At 44.6% G+C, this 27,470-nt stretch overlaps 1 protein-coding gene across 1 annotated transcript in view; it reads right to left on the bottom strand.

The window, feature by feature from the left end:
* Window positions 1-27,470, bottom strand: part of TBC1D2 (TBC1 domain family member 2) — a 416,182-nt gene that overhangs the window by 188,345 nt on the left and 200,367 nt on the right. The window contains exon 7 of the mRNA XM_085641125.1: window positions 3,939-4,325. Within this exon, the coding sequence (XP_085497251.1) occupies window positions 3,939-4,325 (387 nt within the window). The remainder of the gene's footprint in view (window positions 1-3,938; window positions 4,326-27,470) is intronic.

Raw genomic sequence — 27,470 nt, forward strand, 5'->3', positions numbered from 1 at the left:
CTAGCCGTTGGTGCGTCCATGGTGGGCCAGTGGTCTGGGTGTGTGGACAGTGGGGTCCCAAGTGGTTGGACGGTCTAGCTGCCCAGTGATTCCTTCTAGGAGTGTACTGTTTTTCACTTGTCCACTCTAAATACCTTTCTGTAGTTTTCCGTAGCCTTTCATAACCTCCCACTGAGGGACCAGCGGACCTGTGATGGTAGGGGTGTGCTACTGCACAAATCCTGCAAGATCTGAACCCTCTCACAGGATATGGACTTCTTAACTTCTTGGCTGCTGGTGTATTTCAGCCACATTCTTCTTGTTCTCAGTGCTGTGCTTTAAGAATCATCAGTGGGGCTTATATGTGTGACCACTACATTTGTGTCTCCAGCACCACGAAGCACCCAGGAGATCCCACTGTAGCAACATCCAGTCTTCAGAGTTAGTGAGGAGTACAGAGATGGTTTATGGACTGTAACGTCATGCAGTGAACTCTTTACACCTTGGCCACAATATTCATAGAATGCAGGTCATGTTTTCAGACACAATGCATGTGGTGCTGTTTATGGTCTGGCTTGATAGCACAGCTGTTGCCAGACAATTATGTGAGTACAACCAGGAGAGAGGGGATTTGACTCCGCTGGCATGTTGTGAGTCAGGAGTACATGTTTTGATTGGGCAGAAGTTGTGTGCTTCCACACAAAAAAAGTGCTTGCCTTTCACACAGCTGTGATCATTTTGTTTATTTGTCCAGCTGCCTGAGCTTAAACTTTAAGGGGCACACAAATTACATTGAAATGCTATTAAAGTGTCTTAGATAACTAGTCAATTTGTGTTGTTTTTCTCTGGCAGCAGCACAGATGGGACGAGGGCAGTCTTTAAACTACATGGATTTTTTTTAGGTCTGCTTGGACAGGGCAAATATCATCTAAACTTTTAACCTGCACCAATATTATTCAACATTTCTTTTATTCCACACAAATAAATATCCATTCCCATGCTATTTATATGTAATGCTCACATTATTATACAACAGTCTTTTAAAGCCAGACCTATTAACATTGCCAATGCTTGGTGTATAATTGTGGTCACAGTAAATGCAATCACTCTTATTTGATGATGAATGTGGTGAATGTTGTAAATGGTGCTTGCCTTACTGGTGCAGAAGACCTATGCTGTTTATTTTTGGTGCTGATGAAGTGAACTGGTAATGCAGGCTCACGTCATTGGTAAAGTGATGTAATATTTCATCAGGTACAATGAACTCCAAGGTTATCTTGGGCAATCCAGTCTAACTATTGTGCTAAATTCTTTTTTTTAAATAAAATTTCATATTCATGGACCACCCACGAGCATAGAGGCCCTAAGGAGACCAGAATGTAACACTAATTTTCAGTTAAACATTGTTATTCCTGTGAGTGGTTGTGTAGGCAGGGCCCAGTGCACTGCTTTGCCTGGGGGCCTATAATGCTGTTAAGACGGCCCGAGTTGGAGCCTGATTGGGCTAGTTTTGCTTGATGTAGTGTTGTAATTAGCTAATCTCCAGGGTTTGGATGAGATAAGGTTGGTTATAAAATGACTGATAACTTGCGGTGCCTTATAGAGTTGTTGTATGTTTCTTTAAAAGAGGAGTCATTCCGGCTAACTGGGGTCTGTCCCTGAGCAGGGGAAAGCATTTATGAAATGTTAGCCACAAGTGTAGGGAGGAATTGTTTTTGTGGTTGCCAGTTATGCTGCAGTACAGAATCAGTGGCATATTATCTGGTAACGAAGTCTATTTTAGACCAGTTCTGAGCTCGCCATATCTCACTTTAATGTCTTCATTTTTTATTACATTGTCATGCCTGCTGAGGATGTGCTTAGTTTCTGGTCTGCTGTGTGGTAGAGGCCATTATAGAATATTTGAGGATTTTTTTCCTGTTGGTCTCTGCCAACAAAAACCCGGTAATGAGGGTCAGGGAAAAACTATAATGATGCCCACAATTTGGGAGAAAACTCCCAGACTGTGGGGGCCATTAGTTCTTGTTTTTTCAAAAACAAACTCCACGTTGGGGGTTTGTTTCGCAAAAATAAAACCTTTTGAAAGGTTTGGTGAACAGCCATCAAAACCAATGGCGGCCATCCACCAAACCTTTTGTACATTGGCGCTTCAATGGCGGTTCTCTTCAATGTACAGAGATGAACGCTGGGCTGGCGGTCATCTCTAAATTTGACAGGGGGTAGTCCATCAGGGTAGCGGAGGTTAATATACTTCGTCACCCAGAGGGACTGCACTCCACCCATAAAACTCTAAATCAGGCTCTCTGTGGTGAGACAGTTTAAAAAGCGGATTTAGAGTCAGAAATGTTTTTTTCGGCTAAAAAATGGTGAAGAAACCCCCGGAAGTGCACCCCCGTACCTCATGTTAGAAAGGATAAAGAGAGAGAGAGAAAGAGACCTAATTAAAATAGTCCTCCTTGTAAATTCTGGAATACAATGAACTACAGAGACAACGAGAGAAAGGGAGACAGACAGAGAGTGTGCATGTGCGTTTTAGAATGAGATTGCATCATTACGGGACTACTTTATCTCTGCTGAATAATATATAAAAGTATTGTTATGTCCTTTTTATGAGTATGGGGGCCAAGGTTCATTTTTAATGTTTTTAAGCTGATAATGAACCAGGTGTAAGGCATATCTGCTTATCAAGAACTCAGACACCCGCTCAACAGCTAACACTCAGTAAAGTGACATGCACAGAAAATGCCTTATAAAATACTCTAATTTCCCTTTTAAATGTACTAGTGGAATGTCACAACGCCGGTGTTTATCCCAGGGCTGGAGGGGATGCAAAGGGGTGCCGGCACGATGCTACGGTGCTCAATATTTAGAGGTTTATAAAGTTAATCCTCCATACTATGGCACCACCAGCTAAACTAATATCGCCAAGGACACATTTATAAATGCAGAATCCCCATATTTTACACAATGAAGGTTTACCAAATAATGCCACAAATCTGTGCCCTTGTGCTTTAGTGCTCATGTATGATCCCAGCGGGTACGGAATCCTAGTCTATTTTACTAAGCACTCTTTTGTGAACATGGGAGTATGTCTTCTATTTAGCATTACTTTTTGTGGCTTCAAGGGGGTGTGTGTGATACTGAGCTCAAAAAAGTTATAGTGATTCACCTGTAAACAATAACCTGATAAAGTAAATTCCAAGGAAGGTGTATATGCTATGGTAGCTGGCATGGGCATTTGCAGATCACACCGATATTTATAATTCATCTTCAATAAAAGAGCATTCCTCCCTTTTGAGTGTGTGATATATAAAGCAAGCATTGGTAATGCATCGGTTTCGCCTATGTAATGAATAAAGAGCTTTTTTCATCGATCATTGTCATGGGGAAGGAAAGAGCCCCCTGACAGATAACACGGTAGTGGAGAGGATGTGGCACAGCAGCCAGAGCTGCTGACTTGAGAGCTGGGGATCCAGCTTCGAGTCTCGAATCCCCTGTCCAACATCCTGTGATTCTATGCAAAACACTTAGGGGCAGATTTACAAGCCCCTTGCGCCACTTTTCCATCACCTTTCCCATGTTAAAAATGATGCAAAAGTGGCGCAAGGAGCTTGTAAATCTGCCCCTTAACCTCTCCAGGCGATAAATTCTTATATAAATGTGCTGCAAGAGTAAAAGGCAAAACTCTATGAAAATATAGATGTTAACAGTATTTCGGCGGCAGGAAACTGATAAGAGAAGCAGACAAGGAACAAGCATTGGTAAAGGCAGGAAAATACGCTACAGCCAATAGAAATGGAGGAAAGGTAAGTGGCATCCACAGGAACCAATAAGAAGGCAGGATAAAGAGGAGGTGGGATGTAAGTCCCTTTTAAGTTTATATTAAAAACAATAGATTTCTTAAGCACAGCACAAGCGCTATGCAGGGGCATCCTAAAAAGGAGATTTAACTTCCTTACCTTAAGATGTTCAATTGTCTCGTATTGTTGACGTAACGTCTCCGATGGATTAAGGCCAATATCGCTTGCAAAGCCAGACACACTCTGGCAAACATGCTCTGTGAGCTTCAAGATGACCTGCTGCTTGGAGCTGTTCTTCTCCATCAGCATCTGAACGTGCTCTTTAAGTTCAGCAATGTCTCTCTCTTGCTGTGCATTGCTTTCCGCCAGTACCTTCTTGACTTGCTCCAACTCTGTCACACGCTTCGTAAGGTCCTCAATCTGTCTTACTTTGTGCCTCACCAGCTCCAACCGGTCTTTTTCATCGGGTGCGGTGAGGTAGGCACTACATGCTCTCTTTTCCTGCTGTGCTAATTCGAGGGCCCTGTGCAAGAGCTTCACGAGTTCCTGATGGGAATAAAACAACGATGAGAAAACTGTACTGCAAGGAAGACAAAAATACAATTTTAGTTGGGAAGTCTGAATACACCTGATTTAGTAAAGAGAGCAAAGGGTTGGGGAAAGACATCTGCCCAGCAACCGATGGCCACGCCCTCTGCCCCTTTTAATGGCTGGTCGATATCTGGTACCACAAATATGGGAAACGGTGAGTTTGCTGATAGTTGAGCACAGGGAAAAATCTATTTCTTAGTTTAATCTCTTAAACTGTAGAGCCCTTTGCCTAAGTGTGCGTGTACCCTAACAAAACGAGGTTGAATGTGTTAGAGTGTGGCGCAGCCCCATTCAAATTACATTTCAAAAAATTATCCCTGCAACAATAACAAAACTAAATAAAGTCTTTTTGGAATATTGTACCATGTGATGTGCCTTATTTATGGCCGGTATTACCTGCATGCCTCTAGGCGCTTCTTGTGTAGGAGCTGGTCTCTAAGCTGGTCTGTGCTACTGTTTCCCAGTTTACACCACTTTGTTTGCCCAACACCTATTTCAGCTGCAAAAATCAGCCAATATCTCCAGATGGTAAGTGGACCAAAAAACAGGAGACTGGCCCGCGGGAATCAGTGTGATAATGCCAACTTCCACAATTGTTCCTCACTTGTCTGGATATACCACCTAAAGGCCCTGTAATGAAGCGTCCCTGAACTGCTGATGCCTCCAATATCAGAAATGACCGCTGCAAAATTACTAGAAGTATGTGACACTGCGAATGAACAGAGCCGAAACAGAGCCAGGCCAAGGGTCTGGCTGGGCTCCTAAAGGCCTAATACGAGCTAACACCCTATTTAGTAAGTAGGTTGTGCAAACAACACTGCATATTGAAAAGTCTCTATAGAATTTAGTGTAGTTCTAGAACATGCTGAGGTGTTTCGCTTTAGAGCAACAGATTTACTCACTACACGGAGTGGCCTTTCTCAGAACTGATAATTTCTAAGCAATACCGTAGAAAGATACATGCCCCTCCGCCACCGTCTTATTACCATACCATAAGTGAACCATGGGGCAAGCCCGTTTTTATATGTAAAGTGTATGGAGCACAGGTTGGTGTGGACAGATCTGTGGTAAAGTCCATTAAAAAGATATTGGTTGATGTCAGCCCACTTCCTGAGGTGATGTTTTTCTAGGTGCTTTCAAATGTGTTGAAGGAAAATGATAACACTGTAAAATAAGGTAACTGCCTACGATCGCAGAACTTGGCTAAGTATGGGATGTAGGTGTGAACCGAGGTTTCCTGCTTGTGTAATTCAGTCACTAAATATGTATCTCTTTCTCCCATTTTACATCAAATTGTAATGCTTTCTCTCCACTTCTCCGATGAGCTACATCAGTACACTGTGTCAAATAAATACACATTACTTGTTAAATCGAGCAGAAAGTAGAAGACTTTCTAGAAAATGGTGACTGAGTTAAAAAAGGTGGGCAGCAGAAACCACAGTTAGCCTCGGCTCGGCTCGGCTTGCTTTTGGCTCGAGGTTCCAAGAGGACCTCAAGCTGAGCCAGGACCAGGAACCTGTCTCGAGCCGTCTGTGGCTCGTTCGCCTATAGGTATCACTGCATAGAAACTCGAAAGAGCTTGTAATGTGGGCCCTGGCGGGAAATTCCGGTACTGAAAATCCTGAACATTGGTTCTGGGAGCTTGTGTGAGTATGGGGCACATGTCTGTTTCTAGGGTAAGGGTGTGCAACTGGCCAAAATGTGTATTGTGGTAGCATTGTGAAAATTAGGAAAAGTGTGTGCATTTCTCACATTGTGCGAATTGGAAATTTGTGTGCATTATTATATCATTGCGTACAATTACTGAAAACATACACCAACCAGACTGCAGCATTACGAAAAATGTACAGTAATATGCTGATGTAGAAAATTAGAAAAATCTGGCTTAACCCAGCATTGAGTCAACATTTGGGGCTAAATATGAGAGCAAGCGAGGGGGTGGGGCAAGGCTTATCCTCGAATTCAAAAATGTACTAGGGTATGAAAAATGTATACTATTCTACGCCAAAATACCTTTAAATGGCACTGCCTAGGTGAAAATGTACGTACAAGTTTCATGAATCTCTCATAGCTGGAGACAGGCCTGTAAATTCCCTCCTACTAATCAATGCTATCCCATAGTAAGCAGGGCGGGACTGCAAACCAAAATCAGTCTTTAAAAGATGTTCCAACCAGCCCCACACTGCAGGAGACCTCTACTAGAAAGAGGCCACGGGACAGGCGCCTGCTTAGATCTGGCATCAGCCTGCCCTGAAAGTAGCCCGGGCCCTAGCCAGTAGAAAACCTGAAAAATGCCAAGGTGGCAAAATGGCCAGTCAGGCCCTCAGGGGCGCTGCTAACAACAACGCAGCAGGTGCAACTGGAACAGGGCCCAGGGTCTCTGGGGCCTACTTTGAACCAAAGATGTGTGTTTTTTTTATTGCCAAGACAAGCGGTGAGATCATCTATCTTTGCCACAGCCACGACACTGCTGACCCTGCTGAGAACACTGGACGTCTTTAGGGGCAGATTTACGTTCCCTGGTGCATCCCTGCAAATCAGCAGGGATGCGCCAGGGAAGATGAGTCACGCAAGTTTGCCCTTGCGCCACCGCAGATGCGTCGCATTTACAATGCGGTGCATCGCGGCGCAAGGACAAGCAGATGCGTGAGGCATCTGTCGGCGTAAGGTTGGCGCAGTGCTGAAGTGGTGTCCCAAGCGCGACGCAACTCCAGCACTGTTCCAACCTGGCCTATCCCTAACATGGTGCGTCATGCCTTACGTCGGAAAAGTGACTGCGTGAAATCTTGTAGATTTCACTGCGTCACTTTTCCGAGGCTTTTCCCGACGTAACGCCCACCCTGCATACATTAAACCTGACGCAGGTTTAATGAGGTGCAGGGCTTTACAACGTGACGCATCTCCCTAGATGCGTCACGTTGTAAATCTGTCACAGCATGGCGCTAGCTTTGCGCCGCCGCTGCGTCACAAAAGTGACACAACGGCGGCGCAAAAGTGGCGCACGGGGCTAGTAAATCTGCCCCTTTCGTTCCCTGGTGCATCCCTGCAAATCAGCAGGGATGCGCCAGGGAAGATGCGTCACGCAAGTTTGCCCCTGCGCCACCGCATTAGGCTGCATTTACTATGCGGTGCATCGTGGCGCAAGGACAAGCAGATGCGTGACGCATCTGCCGGCGTAAGCTTGGCGCAGTGCTGAAGTTGTGTCGCAAGCGTGACGCAACTCCAGCATAGTTCCAACCTTCCCTATCCCTAATATGGTGCGTCACGCCTTACGCCTGCTTGAAGCAGGCGTAAGGATTTGACGCACCAGCGTCGAAAAAGTGACTGCGTGAAATCTTGTAGATTTCACTGCGTCACTTTTCCGAGGCTTTTTCCGAAGTAACGCCCACCCTGCATACATTAAACCTGATGCGGGTATAATGTGACACAGGGCTTTACAACATGATGCATCTCCCTAGATGCGTCACGTTGTAAATCTGTCGCAGCATGGCGCTAGCTTTGCGCTGCCGTTGCCTCTCAAAAGTGACGCAACGGCGGCACAAAAGTGGCGCACGGGGCTCGTAAACCTGCCCCATATTTTCCAAGTGAGCCCGGCAGGCAGTGACGTAGTCGTTATTTGCCTTGAATAAGCAACCTGCACCCGAACAAAGTAGTACAGGGCCTGCTGTTGCTTGGCAAGCCTGGCGAGGAGGGGGTTGTCGCACAATGGGTGCATCCTTCGTTCAGTCCTATCCTTTTGTCCGCGAGGCTTTCCTTTATTTGCCGTTCTCTTTCTTGCGCCAGGGGAGTATTAGTTTAAAAGCAGATATCTAGCCTCTAAAAGGACATTTCGTCACTAGCGATAGAACTCTGAAACCACAAAGCACATGTTAACATAATATACACAGGGGGTGCCGGCTGGGCGCGTCTCATCCTCAAATTGTTTTGTTTGCGCTATTGTTTGCCCTGGGCTGTGACGTACACTTCCTGCTTGCTTTTTATTTCGCCATCTGAAGTGCAGGTTTACCGGTAGTCTGCGGTCTTGTCTCAATTAACACTTCTTTTGTGAACTGTCTTCAAAACGTTTTCTGTCGCAGGCTATAAAGAGACGCCCTGTTTTGAAAAGTGCCTTAAGGCCGATTTGATACCGCACATATCATTCACTTTCAATCCTCGCGAAACATCAGTGGAACTGTTGTGCACTGGTGCAAAAAGTAAAAAAACGTAAAAACATGGAAACATATTTGTAGCATTTCTACTGCTTGTGCGACACTGGCAGTTGCAAGCCGGGTTTGCCTGAAAGTTAGCCGCAGATTTAACATTTGAAAAGTCGAGAACGAGACTTTTCTCAATAGGCTGTGTGGCGAACAAAAGGAAGTTACACCCATAGCATAGATGGCAAACTGTACTTTCGATCTGATGTAATGCCATGCTGTGATCATGTCTAGAAGGCATTAACCTGGAGTCAGAATTTTTTTCTTAAATGGAGGTTTGCAGGAGTCAAAGATTAATGGGCAGATTCTGAGATCAATGTAATTGCATAAACTTTGGAAACTTCGCCTGCATACAAATGGTACAGAATTGGGAGATTCACACTAATTAAAGAGAGTAGATACAAAAAAACATCCTTAAGTTCCAACTAAACTACAACAGCTGCATGCCTCGGCCACCGTCTTCAGCCACGGTACAATCTACATAACAATTCAAGTATGCGAGTCAGTAAGGCGTATGGCTTTGCTTTAGGATGTTCTAACAGCATAAGAGTAACTCATTGCTGCCAGAGAGACAGTGAAAATATCACACACTCTACGCGGTGACTCTGACAATAGTCAATGATAATGGGGCATCTTTTGCATACCCAAGGAATATTCCTATATAAATGTATTGGTGACCTTCTCTTGCCTCTTTTTAACTCTGGAAGGTCAAAGTTGTTTGTAATGCAAAAAAGGACTCTGGGTCAGACACATTGTTTCCAGTGTTTTTTTTAGGTCATCCTCTTTCAGGCACTGTTGACATTTTTGGGTATGCCCAAAGGGGTATTTATTGTGCACCATCCCCAGTAGCCTAGCCAGGTACTTGGGGTTGTTTCATCAGAGAGAGGATCACCGGGCCCTGGCCGTGCACCTGACTCCTAGGGCTCCCTCCAGGCCAACCGTTGCCAGGATCCTTAATCACAGCAGGCCATGATGTTATACTCTGGGAGACCAGAAGAAAGGATCAGCTCCTGAACGAATCCAGCAAGATCGGATATTCCCTGATTACACGAGGCCGGTCCAGCAACAGAGTCAGTCTTTCAAGGAGTTATGCAGAAGCTGAGGACGATGTATCTTGATTGCGGTCTTCTTAAGGTCATAAGGCACTGCAAGGCTTTCCTAGAAATCCCAGAGGTGGCTTGGGATTGGGAAGCTGAACAATAATCACTGCGTACCCCTGGCTCACTGCCAGTGGATCAGCCCAGAGGCTCTGTGTTAGAAATGGGGGTCTCTAGTTGACAGAGGTAGGTACCTTTGACCAAGTAGGGGCCCTTGCTTTTAGTCAGGGAAAGGGTGGTACACTCCTGGATAACCCGTTCTCCCCCCCTTGGCATGAGCACACAGGCTTATCTCAGAGCTCAGAGGCAGTGTGTAAAGCATTTGTGAACACATACAGTGATAAAGTGAAAACACCACAAATGGACACTACATCAGTTTAGAAAAGTAAGTGATCTTTACTAGACTTAACGCAAGACCAAACGACAAAAATCCACAATAAGTCTTTAAAATGGTAGAAAATAGCTTAGTTCAATTTAGATCGTAAATGTGACACTTTACTCTCAAAGTACCTGGGATGCGTCACGCAATAAAAACAAAAGGGTCGCAGGGAAGTTGATGCGCCGTTCCTTACACTCAGGAGAGTGGATGCGTTGGTTCCTTACTGCAGAGCAGGGGAGGTGATGCGTCGCTTCCTTATTGTGTGGGGAGTTTATGCGTTTCTGATGGCCGTGCGGTGACCCGGTGAACTCTTGAGCCACGACAGGCCCTGCGATGCGCTTCTCTGGTGATGCGACGGCAACCTCTGAGGTGGCGACACGCTTCTCCCGTGATGCGACGCGCTTCGTCGGTGATGTGACGGCGAACAGCTGCGGCGGCAACACGCTTCCTCGGTGATGCAACAGCAACTGCTGCGGCGTCGACACGCTTCTTCCTCGATGCGTAGCGCTTCCAGCTTCCAGCGACACGCAGTCCCCAGAGGGCCCAAAACAACAGCAGGCACCTCTCTGCAGGCAGAATTCCCAGCAAGGAAATTCAGGGAGAGCTGGTGGTGAAGTCTTGGTGTCCCTGTGACTTCAGACAGGAGGCAAGCTGAACTTCAAGCCCTTGGAGATTCTTCTTCAAGATGATGAAAGTTCACAAAGTTCCTTTTCTCCTTTCCTTGGCAAATAAGTAACCACTACAGGCCAACCCCAGAAATAGCACAGCACAGGGTTAGTCTCCACCTTCAGCTTCTTTGGTTCTTCTCCTTGGCAATGGTTTGTCTTGATTCCCAGAATTGATCTAAAGTTATGGGGGCTGGGCCCCAATATTTATACTGCAGAATCCGTTGTCCTCTGAAGGCAGAGGGTGTATGTGCCCAGACAAAACCAGTTATGTCCTCCTGGGTGCAGCTTCCTGGCAGGAGGTGGAGACAGCATTGTTTGAGAGCAGACCTGGCCCAGGTAGCTGAAAGGAAATCTTCTCTCCCTACTCTCGATTCTATGATGGCTCAGGTCAGTGAAAGAAAATCTCTGCCCCCTACTCTCTATTTAATGCAGGTCCTATTCGGCCCAGCCCTGACCCATCAGACTGCTGGAGCCAAGGCTCTCTCCTGCCCACTGTCACTCACAAACCAGACATGGAATACACAACCCTAGCAGACACATGCTGGATGGTGAGGCAAGATAATACCTACTTTCTAAAAGTGGTATTTTCAAACACAGAATGTAAAAATCACCCTCACTAAAAGATGTATTTCAACATTCTGAGTTCAGGCATAGTAAACTCGAATTTATACCTTGGTCCCTGGGTCAGTTAGGATTATAAGATGTTAGAATCAAACTGCCCATTCTGGCCTATGGGAATAGGTAGCCTTGCAAAAGTGAAAAACGAAATTGGCTGTAATTCGCTATCAGGACAGGCCACACACATCAGGGCATGTCCTACCTTTTACATACAATGCACCCTGCCCTTGGGCCTACCTCAGGGGTGACTAATATGTAGAAAAGGGAAGGTTTAGGGATTGGCAAGTGTGTGCACTTGCCAAGTCGTCATGTCAGTCCCAGACTGCACACAGGCTCTTCAATGGCAGGCCTGAGCCATATTTTACAAGCTGCTTCTGTGGGGGGGGCACAATCAGTGCTGCAAGCCCACCGGTAGCATTGAATTTACAGGCCATGGGCACACATGGTGCACTGTACTAGGGTCTGAGAAGTAAATCAAATAAGCCAATCATGGAGTCACTAATCCAATACAACACTTTACAATAGGGAGCACTTGCACTTTGGCACTGAATAGCAGTGGCAAAGTGCCGAAAGCATATAGACCAGAAAAAACATAGCAAAAACACAAGTGGCAACAGCAAACAAATAGAAGGGAGACCCACACCAATGGTGCCAGGTCTAACACGTGTCCCCTCCCACTGAAATGTGGGGAGAACTACCCACCCCTTGGGAGTTCTCTTCACTAAGGCGGAAAAATCTGGGCAGAGCATTGGCGTGTTCTGTACCAGGACGGTGTTCCACCGTGAAGTACATCCTCTGTAGGGAAATGGATCACCTCAACAGCTTTGGATTCTCACCCCTCATCTGCATCAACCATCTGAGGGGCCTGTGGTTTGTCTGAACCCAGAAGTGAGTCCCTAACACTCTGTCATCAGTGAAGACTGGGGAGCATAGAAGGTGAATCTGACACCGCCCTAGATCTGGGAGTGCAGGAGAAAACATGGCTTGTGAACCTGGGACTGAGTTGGACCCAGCTGTGGACACTCTGGTGGTTGCCATGGACTAGTGGATGGACATGGTGTAGGTGGCTTATAGGAGCAGTTGACCTATATGCCTCTGTGTCTGTTCTGCAGCAGAGGTCTGCACCGCCTCAGTGACTTCGGTATTCCTAGCTGCTGTGGAACCACTCCCTTCCGGGGATGGAGGCGACTGATGACAATCCGAATATGATGGGTGAGGGACAGATCTGTTGGGAAATGGTCCATTGTGGAGATGTTGACTTGGACCGGATACTTCACATGGCTGGACCGGGAGTAGTGGTGCTGTGCCTCTCTATTATTTAGAAAGTGTTTATTTCTTTTATGTTTTTTGCCTGTGTTCTACCTAGGGATGTGTTGGGGTGTTTTGGCTACATATAGCCACACGACAGATGCTTTGGGTTCTGGAGGTACGGAGTGAGTAGATGGGGAATGTTCTGTTTGGTTAGTGTTTACTTATCACACGGACGTGGAAAGCATGGAACCATATTTCTCACAGATGATTGTGGATAGGCATACGTCATTTCTCCTAGACCATACTAGAGTTCTCTCCTAGAATGCCAATGACATGCTGGACAAGCTAAAGTGAAGCGCCGTTCTCAAGAAGACCAAGAGGAATGAGGCGGATATATTAATCCTCCACGAGACGCTCCTCATAGGAAACAAATGCCGCTACTTGCAGAGTTTTGGCTACGGTAAAGCTTATTATGCCGAAATTGTCAGGGGTTCCCGTGGGATCGTTATAATGACATGGTATTGGCCCCTATACTGCTATCACGGGAATGCTGTACAATCTAATCCTGTCCTTTGTCTGTGTTCACACTTCCCCACCTCTATCCTCTTTGATGGTTGAACAGCTAAGTTGTCTAATCTCACAACTTCCAATGGGTCATTTGGTACTGGGTGCGGAATAAGAAGGGTCCAGAGGGAAGGGGTGACTCTTTTTCCTATCCCATTGGCTAGCTTTGTAGACACTAAGGATTTCTATGATGTTTGGCGCAGGTTTCATACTGAGGACAGTTGCTGTAGCCCCCATGGCTCCTATTCTAGGCTGGATTATGTCTTTGTACCAGTATAAAATATGAACCAGGTCGTAGATGACAAGATCATGGCTCGAGGCCACTCTGATCATTCTTTTAAATTGCGTGTAACTGGGTCAGGATGTCACAAACGCTATGGCTGGAGATTATCTGCTCAGTGGTTGACTGTTTCCGAGTTTTAAGCATGTCTCCTTACTGAATCTGAGGGGTACTTTGGGAAGAACAATGGCTCAGTTCAGTCACAGGCTGTTCTCTGGGAGGCATTTAAGCCCACATATATGGGGCGGATCATCAGCTGTCTGGCTGGCACTGCTGCCAACAAACAGTGAAGATCAATGGTATGGAGGCCGCTGTCCTGGGATTGGAGGCCCGGTATCATTTGGCTCATGACCTAGTGCTCCAGCGCAATACTGTGCACATCACACCCAGAAAACGTCCAGTGGGTTTTAATTGAGTTCAGTGAACATTACTCATCATTGTATACCTCGCAGAGCCCTTCAGATCTGCAAGCCCTGCTATTAGTTGTTTGGGACTTGCCTCTTCTTGCTCTCTCTCATATGCAGAGGGCCCAGCTGAACAAATACGAAGAGCACTGGGGAGGAGCTGGCAGAGACCTTGTCACAGATCCAGGAAGTAAGGTCTTTTGGTTCAAATTGTTTCCCATTTAAATTCTTCCAGCTTCTCACTCCATTCCAGCAATTTAGAGCTATGCTTGATGAGTTCCCGGAGAAAGGGAGTCAAAAGTGTGACTTATTGCTCTCTGACAGTCATGATTCCTAAATCAGGGGCTCCCTTGGATAGCTCTTTAAGCATATCAACCTATCTCTCTTATAAATATAGAGACAAAAATTATTGCTAAAGTTCTGATGAATAGCCTACTGACAGTGATCAGATCATTGGTTTACAAAGTCCAATGTAGGTTTATGCAGGGTGCTCCATTCAACATAATTATCTGCCAACTGCACAATATGCTGGCCTTAGTCAATAGTTTCCAAGGTCCTCTGGCATTCCTAATGGTTAACTTTGAAAAGGTCTTTGGTTTGGTGGACTGGGATTGGTTAAACGCAATCCTTCGAACAGCCAGTCAGGAAGAGGCCTTTATATGTTATGCCCTGCTGCTATAAACTGACTTGATTGCTAGAGTCCGACTTGGTGCACAACTATCTGTATGGACCAAAGTGGTAGCAACAGAATCATCTGCACAATGGTTATACTTAAGATGTTTTAGGAAGCAGCTCACAGAGGAGTCAATCCAACCATCAGTGTCCTAACCACAGTCATAAGAGCAGTGAAAAATCCCTGTATATTTTTCCATCATTAACAATAATGGGGTGTCTCAGTAACATGCAGAACCTGGGGAATTACAACAGTATAGAAGCAGAGGTTCTGCCACGAAGAGGTACCTAACTACACTCGTCCACGAGGAGGTTGAAACGTCGATGTGCCATGAATAAAGCGTACCATACCCATATAGACATGTACAAGATATGATGAAAAACACTTCCTTTCTTTAAGGGTATCAACAATACTTGGGTGCTCAATCAAACAAACTTTTGAGTGTACATGTTAATTGCGTTGACTGTCTTCGATTGTCTATTGTCTTAGCATTTGTGTTATATATGAGGCACATTGTTCCACTTGTTCCACATGTACATATATGTCACAAAATATTATTCACAGTCTTGATTTGGTCAGAAATGCTTAATGTACTAAACACAGGCGATATATGACTTCTAATATATCGTGCGTTTCTAACTGTTTTCAAATAAATAGTGTCTAGTAAGGTGTTTGTGTATGCAGCATTAAATGATAATGTTTTATCTCTATAGAGTGATTAAATAGTTTGATAAATACCTACCTCTTCATGGCATAACCGCTACTTCTATACTGTGGTATATTTTTCCAGTCGTTGACAAACGCAATCAAAGAAGACCAGCAAATGTTCTTCTTTGACTGCGTTCGGCCACAGCTGGGAATATTATGTACAACCATTGTCCTGAATCGGTTGCTACCCTTTTGGTCCTGATGATGACCCTGTAACAATCAAAGTTTGAGCCTTGGGGTTGAGGTTGTACAAAATATCACCCCCACACTGTATATTTTGCATATGGCACTCACATACTTTTACTCAATCAATGTCACTATTCACTGCTCCATTTTTTGATGGCACACCTACATTAAGAATTATTAATCATGGATTTGCTATGTTAATACAATGAATAGACAATAAATCGTGTCTTCATAGTGTCCCAAACATTTGTTTTACACAGATTTCACTAGCCAAGGGAGGCTAGGCTTATTTCTCTCTCCAAGGGAATCATAATTTTGCATTTTGACTAAAGGTTCATAGGGCAGGATGCAAGGTATTTAATAAGTAGGACATGTGTACTTAAGTTCTACATGTGCTGACAAAAAAAGTCCTGAAGTCGTTTTTCACTGTAGCAAGGCTAGCTCTCTCATAGAATAACACTATATCACCTTTTGCAATCATTAAGTGATAACTTCAGTTTGAGAGCACATAGATATATACCCTTTAGGATTGTATCAATTTTTATTGTTTTGAAAGAGGAAAACACAGATCATTCGCCTACAACCAATGGCCAGAAAAGAAAAAGAAAAAACAAAATGTAGGGAGGGGTAAGAGGGGTAATGACCAACGGTTTATACTTAGAAATCAATGATAACGTTAAAACAATACAAGTCATGCCCGCGTGTTTCGGGATGGTGTCCATGTTGTCCCTCTTCCACTCTAATGTAGTTTAAGTGACAGGTTGTATGCCGGCTGTGAGGCATAGAATACGCAAGTATATTGGGCATGTGAGTTCTCGGAAGGTGGTGGATAAGTATTTTAAGCAGGGGCCCTATGTAACATCCTCTTTAATGATAAAGTTTGACTTTGAATTACTATTCTAAAAATGCCACTTTTAAAGTTGGCATTTTTCTGCCTAAGCCAAAAATGACTTTCTGTCAGTGTCCAGGGTCACCCGAATGTTAATGGCTCTCCTGTGGTGTGATGTGTATTCCTTCCAGACAGGGGGAAAAAGTGCCTTGGGTGTAGGGGAGGGTGTTCCTCTCCTGAGCAGGATGGCATTGGGAGGTTGTACTCAGCCCTTCCTTAATTTCAAAGAGTAGACTGTGGGCTGTGCCTACACCCTTTCTGACTTCTGAATATGCATGCCCTGACAATGGCAAATGCTGCCCACACTTAGACCAGCCTGCCCTTTGCTACCCTAGAAAGACTGGAGCCAGACCTAAGGAAAGAACCAGTTAGGGTTACACAAAACCGATGACACCCCACACACAGGCTGGCACTGTGTACAAAAGCGGCACCCTCAGAACTTCTCATCAGAATACTCCTGTGCTTGAGAAGATTCAGAAGAAGGACTGCCCTGATGTCTAAAGAAGGAAGGCTGGACCTGCCTGCCTTGAACCTAGGACCCCAGAAGTGACTCTATGGTTCAGCTGGCTGGCCTCTTGTTTGAGCTAAAGGAACACAACAAGCTTCCAAAGGCCTTCCCTGTAACTGGCGATCTGACCAGCACCAACTGGGTCTGCCTGAACCCTGCTGCTCGCCTCTGCTTCAGTGAGTCATAACCCCCATGAGGTGCATCACCAGGTCCTGGATACTTGGATGGTGTCAGAGTGTACTACTCCAACCTCAAAACTGCAAGAACCAGACTCCAGGTGAAAATCCAGAGGTTCTGGGCTCTTCACATCAACAAGAACCATCCCCGGTCTATTAGTGATCACGGCCGGGCAATTCTAAGCCACCACAGGACCTGCATCTGACTGCTGATGCGACCTTCCAAGGATACGGACGGCAGACCTCACCACCCCATGTCAACAACTACCACCCTGTGCTCCTCGGAAAGGTGAAGTACCGAATGGTGACCAGCACTTGTTCAAGGTTCGTGTAGAGCTGAAACGCATGGGCGTATTGCCGAGATTATGCAAGCATTTAAATAAATCCGAATGCTGGACTACGTGGAGTGCCGTCCCTAATCTATTTTATTGGAGTTGCTTTGAACATTTAGCGTCCAGGCGCGTTCGCCAACGTGCACCATACACAAGGAGGGAATTCATATATACATACATATATATTATCTACTGGCGGTCGCCAGTAGATAGTTATAGTTAGGACCGTGTTTCCATAGGAAATCCGCAACATTCTATTTGGAATAACTTTGGCGCCGGTTGACGAATCCTTGCGAAATTTTCAAAATAGGTGGGGCGCTCCGCTCCGCTCCTACCCTGAAAGTCTCGGGGGGATTCGTCAAGCGGGGGCTGAGAAAAAAGGGGGGTCCCAAAACACGTTTTTCCCATGCAATTTTCCATAGGGACCTTTAGTCCAAGGTACAGCCCGAACGGCTGAACAGAATTACTTGAAATTTGGCAGAGGTAGTCCTCAGCTCAGGGATGTGCCTTTTGCATATATGGTGTCAATCTGTTCAGTAGTTCCTGAGAAAATCAAAAGTAAAATCATATATATATGTGGGCGGAGCCTAACAACACATCTCATCCTGAGATCTGATTGGCTGTCAGCACTTCATCCAAGAAGTGTTGGCAGCCATCTTGGGACCAATATACATGATAGCACCTCATTAAAAAGCATTGCAGTTAATAGAAGGTTTTAAGACTTTAGTTACATTATAAATCATTTGTTGATGGTACCATACTCATTTTAGGAATTGTGGTATGTTCTAAGGTGATTTCACCATGTGAAAAAGCCTTCTGCTGGGATATCATGATTGAGAGAAAAATATTTTCTCATGCTTTTCCCACAGAGGTTTGGAAGGTGATCTATAAGCTAAACTGAGAGCTTATTTTCTGTAAATTCACATTATCTTTCTCAGTCATGTGAGAATGAAGTCTGACATTCTCAGTAAAACATGTACATCCAACAAGGGCAGAGACTGTCAGTTGATTCCTTTGTGTTCTACTGCAGCTTCCCAGAGTCTTCCAAAGAACAACTAGAGCGCTAACAGTCCTACTTATGATAAACGTATGGCACACCTGAAGCCATCTTGCTTGGATTAAAGTGGTAACTCTTAAAACATTTAATTTAAAAAGGAACAAAACGAGGGGGTTCATTTTTCCATAAAAAGTGTGATTAGTGCTGCAGAAAGACAAATTAGGGCACATTTTGAGTGACTTCTCAAATCCTCTTCTATTTCATTAAAAAATTCTGACATGCAGACTGAAACATGCACTTTCAATACCAGCAGCAGTTTTCCCTGGTGAGCAGTAGCTTTACTACAGTGATCTAATGAGCAAAAAGAGTGCTAACATTCTGAATTTATGGCAAATGTGTGACACATCTGAATGCCTTCTTGATGGAATCAAAGTAAAAAACTGAAAGTATTTCCTACTGAGGAGACTGCAGTAAATGAGGAAATTAGGAAAGTTCATAACAAATAAGTCTCCCAAGATGGCCACCAGAGACAAAAGAGCCCAAATGTAGCCCAAATATCACCAAGATGTAGCCCAAGTATAGCCCAATGACAGAATGTCCCAGAGTGTTCTTAAAAACAACTAGAGCGCTTACTGTCTTCATTATGACAAAAGTATGGCACACCTGAAGCCATCTTGATTGGAATAAACTGGTAACACTTAAAACATTTAATTTAAAAAGGAACACAATGAGGGGGTTCATTTTGCCATAGAAATTATGATTAATGCTGAAGAAAGAAAAAGAGGGCACATTTTGAGTGACTTCTCAAATCCTCTTCTATTTCATTAAAAAATTCTGACATGCAGATTGAAACATGCACTTTTGATACCAGGAGCAGACTTCCATGGTGAACAGTAGTTTTACTACAGTGATCTAATGAGCAACTAGAGTGCTAACATTCAGAATTTATGGCAAATGTGTGACATATCTGAATACCTTCATGATGGAATCAAAGTAAAAAACTGAAAGCATTTCCTACTGAGGAGACTGCAGTACATGAGGAAATTAGGAAACTTCATAACAAATAAATCTCCCAAGATGGCCCCCGGAGACAAAAGAGCCCAAATGTAGCCCAAAATCACCCAGATGTAGCCCAAATATAGCCCAATGACAGAAGTGTGCAAAACACTTATTATTGTGTGTTTTTGCAGTGTTATATAGTGCAGACTTGTCAGGTATTGGAGTGCTTTACATGAGCATTGGTTACATCACACAAGAACAAATTCATTTTGGTTGTAGACATGGGGAGACTAAGTGATTTGACCAGAATCACAGAATGTCGAGCTGAAGCAGAAACTCCAACCTGGTTCCCCAGTTGCAAAGTCTGCAGTTCTGGAAGTAACACCACATCCTCTCCCCTAAGTGCTACATTTAATCAAGTGGTCAACTGGATAAAAAAACATAATGATAACAAATAATTTAAAAGTGCTTTGTCGCTATTTGAAAACTCAGAAAATATGTCCTTATTTTAGTCTTTTAGAGCACTAACCATAATTTTGATGCCAATAAGACGCTCTCATATATGTAATTTCTAAAGGAAATGCTCTAGGTATTACAGTTTTGATTACATCAAGATGACGTCAGGCGTTCCACACTTTTGTAATAAATATAGAATGTTAGCAATCTAGTTGTTCATTAGGATACTGTTGAGAGGCAGAGGCCAGGGGCACGGACTCTGAAAATTGAAGGCAGGTAGGAGGGTGCAAAGGCAACAATTTAACCACACTGAGCAGGCAGGAAGGGCCGTGGCAGCACAACAGACTATGGAGGGCAGTGGAAAGGGGGGCAGGGGCAACAAACCAACAATACAGGACTTGCAAGAGAGGCTGTGGCAATGTAATAGACCATTGTGGGCAGAAGGAAGAGGCAATGGTGGTACAACCATACATGCCAACAGACCCGATTCAGCCAGGAAACGTCCAATGTTTTTAAGCTCAAATGGGCTTTATTTGATCTGTCTCCTGTCTACAATCTCCTCTTTTTCAATGTAACTCAAAGGAGAAAATCAATACCCCAGTTTTTTTTCAAAATCTCCCTCTTACCAAGTTCAAAATGTTCGCAAGTATGGTACAATGGATCATGGAAGGAAATGGGGTAGGGACATGGACTTTGATAACAGAGGACAGGAGGGACATGGAGAGATGCACCAAACTGACCCTGCAGGGCAGGCATCAGGGTTTACAGCAGCACAATACACCACACAGGGCATGCGGGACGGGAGTGCAGCACAACAATCCATAGAAAGCAAGAGGGAGGGGACAGGACCATGCACATGGACAACAGAGAACAGAGGGGCAAGAGCCAATGGTAGCTAACTGACCATAATGGACAGACAGGAGAGAAAGCTGCAGCATAACAGACCATAAAGGCCAGGAGGGACGGATCAGGGGCATTAAAATGGAACAGACAAGCCAGGAGGGAGGGAGTAGGGGTCTGCACATGTGAACAGAGGGCTGGGGGCAAGGGGGCAGGGCAGGAGCAGCAAGATAGCCATGGAGGTCAGGCAGGATGGGCACTAGAAACAAGACACACCATGAAGAGCAACAGTGAGACTGTGATGGAATACACACAGACCATGGAGGGAAGGTGGGAGGGGGTCAGGGGCAGCTAACTGACCACACAGGGAAGGTGGGAGGGGCCATGGCAGCACAGAAGACCATGCATGGCAAGTGGGAGGGTTAGTGGCAGCACAATGGCTATGATGGGCAAGAAGGAGGGTGCAGGGGCATGCACAAAGGACGATGGAGGATAGAAGGGAGGGTCAGGACCTGTGCACAGACAAGAAAGTTCAGGGGAAGGGGCCTCACAACAGACCACATGGGGCAGGCAGGAGGAGCAGTTGCAGCACAGCAGACCAGGGAGGGCAGAAGGGTGTGGCAGTACAATGGACCATGTAGGACAGGAGGAAGAGGATAGGGGCATGGCATGTGGACAGGCAGGGTGGAGGTGGCAGGGACAGGTTACAGTCATCTGACAATGCTAGGCAGGTGGGAGGGGAGTGGCAGCTCAACAGAACACTCAGAGTAGATAGGAGTGGCAGTTCCATGGAACATGGTGGGCAAAAAGGATGGAGCAGGGGCATGCACAAAGACATCGGAGGGCAGGGGGAAGGAGAATAGGGGCAGCAAGCTAAGCACAGAGTTTAAGCAGGAGGTCAATGATGGTGCATAGAATTGGGCAATGGAGGGCAGGAGGAGTGGACTGGTACATCATACTAAATTGAGGGCAGTGGCAGCACATCAGACCATGCATGGCAGGAGGGAGGAGGCTAGTCCATGGATTCACACAACAGAGGATAGGGAGGAGGGGGATGGGGCAGCAAGCTAACTGTTCAGAGAAGGCGGGTATTAAGAACTTTATTGTTTTTAAAACGTGTGTCTGTGCGAACTACTTAAAATATGAACAAGTATGCAGCATAATCTCACTTTTATTCAGGAAGAAGAGTACATTTGTGACTGTGACTCCGGGCTCACTTGGCAGAAACACCCCCTGACCCTCCACCCCCTATCGCAAAATGTAATGCCCGTGAAAAGGGTAGGTGAACACAGTGTTATATAGAACATAGTCCTGAGAGCACGATTGAAAATGAAAACTAGATATAGTGTATGGTATAAACTATGCACCAAAAAGTGTGATATAAGATGAACCAGGCGTGAAATATAATATGCAATACATTGTGCGCAATGACAGATTCATTGGAGAGCGCGAGATAGCACAGGCACTAGCGTGTGCTATGCGATATGCGCCTTGGAGTGTAATATGCACAGGGCAGTGTTGTGTAACCTAACTAGTCTCTAAAGTTGTAATATAAAATATGTGCTGGGGAGTGTAACGTTGCATATGCACTGTGACAAAGATATGGATCCCAGATTGTAATATGTATGGCATAGCACTGTACGTTATAACATAGGCATCGAGGAAGGCACGTTAGATGGGGCAATATAACCCATGCGAAGACAAGTGTGGCATGACATATTCACGGGGTGGTGTTACAGTGCACATGGGCTAGAGAGTGTCATAGCATATGCACTAGCTGGTGGAATACAACACAGAGGTGTGGGGCACTCAGCAGGCAATGGTGGGTGTAACACAGCATTGGGCTCTGCCAGGAGCGCGCTGTGACTCTCAAGTGATGTTCGTCCCCTTTCCAGAGAGTAAAATAAAAAGTATTACACATCCGGCAGTGGATGTGGGTTTTATTAACCGTGAGGGGGGTTTCTTGCATAGTTTTGGTCAAATTTGTGTCGAATTCCCTTTGAATGGCTTGGTGTGCATGTGTATTAAATGTGCCCGTCAATAGCTACCCATGTTTGTATAAATAAACGACAAGGGTGTCTACCGGGATTAGGCACGGTAGGGCATCAGACATGTCAGAGCTTCACTAGTGGTGTAAATACATTCCACGTGGATTCATTGTATGCATAGTCGCCTTTTAATGAATATCACGCAAATCGTCATGGTGATAGGTACGTACGGTTTGTCAAGCATGTCCTAGGTGTGTCTATAAATATATATTTTTTAAAAATAATAAAAAACAGTGGCCGGCCCTGGGGATTGAGGTCAAATAAATATAATTAGGAGACAGGCCCTGGGGGATGGGGTCATCAGGGCCAATAAATTTGAATAAGAAGGGGAACCACACAGCCCCCCTTCTTAAAAAATTAAAATAAATAAAAGACTGGCATCGTGCCGGAGGCCACGCCCCCTCCTTGCAGCACTCTGCAAACGCGCCCCCTGGTGAGTTGTAAGTTGGGGAATTAATTCCTCTTCAATACTGAGGGTCCCTGAGGGCCAACTAGCCCAACAGGCATCTCCAGTATGCGCCAGGGAGCTGCGCTGCAGACAGGTGTTCTGAGGCCAAGCCCCTTTTTACACCTCTCTGCAACGCAGCTCTGTGGCGCTTACTGGAGGTACCTAGTGGTCTAGTTTGACCGTAGGGACCCTTAGGATTCAAGGGGACTTAATCTCTCAACTCAGAACAGCCACAGGGCGCGTTTACACAGTGGTGAAGGGAGGGGACGGGGCCTGAGGTGACGTGTACAAACACGCACTATGGCACGATTTAAATTGGGGATATAATTTCCCTTCAATACTGAGGGCCCCTGGGGGCTAACTAGCCCACCAAGTGCTTCCAGTAAGCGCCACTGAGCTGCATTGCAGAGAGGTGGTCCAGGCCGTGCCACTTTTTACACCTCTCTGCAACGCAGCTCTGTGGCACTTACTGGAGGTACCTAGTGGGCTAGTTGGACCCTAGGGACCCTCAGGATTCAAATGAACTTAATCTCCCAACTAAAAACGGACACAGGGCGTATTTACACAGTGGTGAAGGGAGGGGACGGGGCCTGAGTTAACGTGTGCAAAAACGCCCTGTGGCCTGTTTTAAGAGGTAGTTTTAATCCCCCTGCCCTATTATATACTAGGGGCTTACAGAGGAGGTCATGCTAATCACAGGGGGACCCCAACGCATAATGTTCCCTAGTGTATGTAGGTGTTTTCACTGTATTCTAAGTGTCTTTTAACATAGCACTGGCTCTAGGACTGGTTAGTTAGACTCAGTTACCACCAGTATCCGTCTGAAAAAGTTGAGGGTACAGGATGATTTTGCAACAAGGCTTCTTTCTGCTCTTCTTTTTGTTCTTTCTGCACGTTATCCTTCTTCCTGCACTTTTCTTCGTCTTTGAGGACTTCTGTTGCTTCTTTCTGCACTTCTTTTTTTTCTTTCTGTGCATTTTTTCTACTTTCTTCACATGTCCTATCTCTGTAGGCATAGTTAGAAATTAGCATTTAAAAAACCTTTGAAATTCACAGAAAAAACCATAGGTTTCAGGCACGTTATAGTTAGGAATTAGCATTTAAAAAACCTCAGAAATTCACTGAAAAAACCATAGGGGTGTTATAGTGTTAGGTGTATAGGGGTGTTATAGTTAGCTGGACTTTTCACTTGTACAAAACCATTGAAATTCCCCCGTTATAGTTAGTTCAGCTAACTATAACTCGCGCGCCCGCAATGCACTGCTGATGACGTCACATATTACATCACTCATGACATGGTCAGTGACATCACTCATGCCATCACTGATGACATCTCAAATGACATCACTGATGACATCACTGATGACATCATCCTTGTGATAGAGTGGCAGACCTCCTCTCACCCTAATATAACCTTTGATACACACATTCAAAAATAGAGACTAAAAGTTTCAAAACAATGGACATACCAATACCAGTTACAACAACCTCTTCAGTAATTCTAAGATCCACATACACATCCACTCATTCACCAACAGTCCTATACAGTCACTCATACATGTACTCACTCATCATATGTACTCATACACCTATACATCCTGTTACACAATGCCACTCATCCATAGAGTTACTCACACACATAGTCACTCATGCTAATAAAGAATCAAACATACATTTACTTGCATATACAGTTATACACAGACCACCACACTTACTTCTACGGAAACTTACACATACTTAGTCTTTTAAACAATCACTTATAGAAACACATACTTATTCATACAGGAACTCTTTCAATCTCTCACTCTCACATATACTCACTTATATACACCAATAGTCACATATACTAGTTTAAAACATATGTAGTTACTCATAAAGACACTATTGAGACAGTCATTCACTCGCTAACACACCCATACACACACTCATCCACCCATACAGTCCTGCACACATGCTGTCTTCAACACATACAAACAGTGAGTCACTCATTCATGCACCTATGCACTACGTAATACCCCCCACCGAACCATGCAGACACTCAGACTGATACTCAAAAAACCAACTAATAACCTATATAGACACCCATGTAGCTACTCACCAACCCATGCAGCCACTTATACACAAAGTGAGAGACTGATACAGATATTTACATATTTAAACATTACTCACTAAGCCATGTATTCACTATGATACACTTAATCAGTCAGTTACACAATCAATTTTTCGAAAACAAATCATCCATTTAGACACTTATATACCCATTTATTCTTCCATCGACCTTGAGATATACATATATAAAACATATTTAATTTTCAGAAAAACACACATTCACTGGATGATGTCATCAGTGATGTCATCAGTGATGTCATTTGAGATGTCATCAGTGATGTCATGAGTGATGTCACTGACCATGTCATGAGTGATGTAATATGTGACGTCATCAGCAGTGCATTGCGGGCGCGCGAGTTATAGTTAGCTGAACTAACTATAACGGGGGAATTTCAATGGTTTTGTACAAGTGAAAAGTCCAGCTAACTATAACACCCCTGAAACCTATGGTTTTTTCAGTGAATTTCTGAGGTTTTTTAAATGCTAATTCCTAACTATAACGTGCCTGAAACCTATGGATTTTTCTGTGTAAATATATATATATATTCACTTAAAAAACCATAGGTTTTACAACAAAATAAAAAACCATAGGTTTCAGGCACGTTATAGTTAGAACTTAGCTTTTAAAAAACCTTTGAAATTCACTGAAAACAACATTGGTTTCAGGCACGTTATAGCTATAAATAAATTAGCATTTAACAAAACTTAGTAATTCACTGAAAAAACTATAGGTTTTAAGGAAAGTTATAGTTAGTTGGACATTTCACTCGAACAAAACCAGAGAAATTCCCCGTTATAGTTAGTTCAGCTAACTATAACTCACGCCCCTGCAATGCACTGCTGATGACGTCACATATTACATCACACATAACATGGTCAGTGACATCACTGATGACATCTCAAATGACATCACTGATGACATCACTGATGACATCATCCATGTGATAAATTGATGCATTTTCTCACACCCTAATATAACCTTTGATACACCCACTCTAAATTACAGACTGCCATTCTCAAAACCATAGACACTCCAACACCAATAACTACATACCCACTCACTGATTCTTAGGTTTACACACATATCCACTCACTCACCCGTACAGTCACTCATACTTATGGTCACACAGGACTATGATATGCGCTCATACACCTATATAGAAACTCACAAACCGCCACTCATCCATAGAGGTACTCACAAACCTAGTCAGTCATGCAAATAATTAATCACACTGCCATTTACTCACCTATACAGTTATACACACGCCAGCTCATTTACTCATACAAATACTAGCACATTCTTATGCTCTTATACAATCACTGATACAAGCACACACTCACCTATACAGCCACTCTTACAATCAGACACTCTCACTTATAGCAATTTATCTACTCCAACACACATATATACTGCTTTTTACATATGTAGTTACTCACACATGTACCACTGAGATATACATTCACTCACTAACACACCCATACACACACTCACCCACCCATACAGTCCATCACAGATGCACTCTTGAAACCATGCACCCAGTGAATCCCCCACTCACACATCTATGCACAGTCACACATACCCCACCCACATAAACATTCAGGCACCCATACAGATACTCAGACAACCAATCAATAACCCATATAAACACTCATGCAGCTATTCGCAAACCCATGCAGCTGCTTACACACCAACAGACAGACGGATACAGACATTCACACAGTTTAGTCACTAACCCATGCAATCAGTAAGATATGTTTAATCCCTCACTTATTGAGTCAGTCACGCACCTACTAAATCATCCAGACACTTATACATCCACTCATTCTTCAATACATCTTTCCCTATATATATTAAACATATTTAAACTTTACAGAAACACACAGTCACTGGATGATGTCATCAGTGATGTCATCAGTGATGTCCTTTGAGATGTTATTTTGGGGGAGGAAAGTCACGTGGCCCGCCTCCCGGGCCACTTCTAGCCCCGGGGACCTCATCCCTCAGGGCTGGCCCTCTCCTTTGGCGACCGTGGGCGGGAGCCCCAATGTCCCCACGGTCCCTGCCGGCTCCCCGCGTCTTGCGGGATCCGGCAATGCTTTTCCACACGGGGAGCTGCTAACATGCAGCTCCCCATGTGGAAAAGCAATCTGCTTTGCTTCATTGAAGCAAGAGCAGATTTCCCTGCTCTCGCTTCAATGAAGCAAAGCAGTTTGCAATGACAGGGTGGAGCCGCGCGGCTCCCACCCTGTCATTGCAAACAGCAGGGTCCCGGGGGT

Source organism: Triturus cristatus, chromosome 2_2 (assembly GCF_964204655.1).
Source record: "Triturus cristatus chromosome 2_2, aTriCri1.1, whole genome shotgun sequence".
Lineage (NCBI taxonomy): Eukaryota > Metazoa > Chordata > Amphibia > Caudata > Salamandridae > Triturus > Triturus cristatus.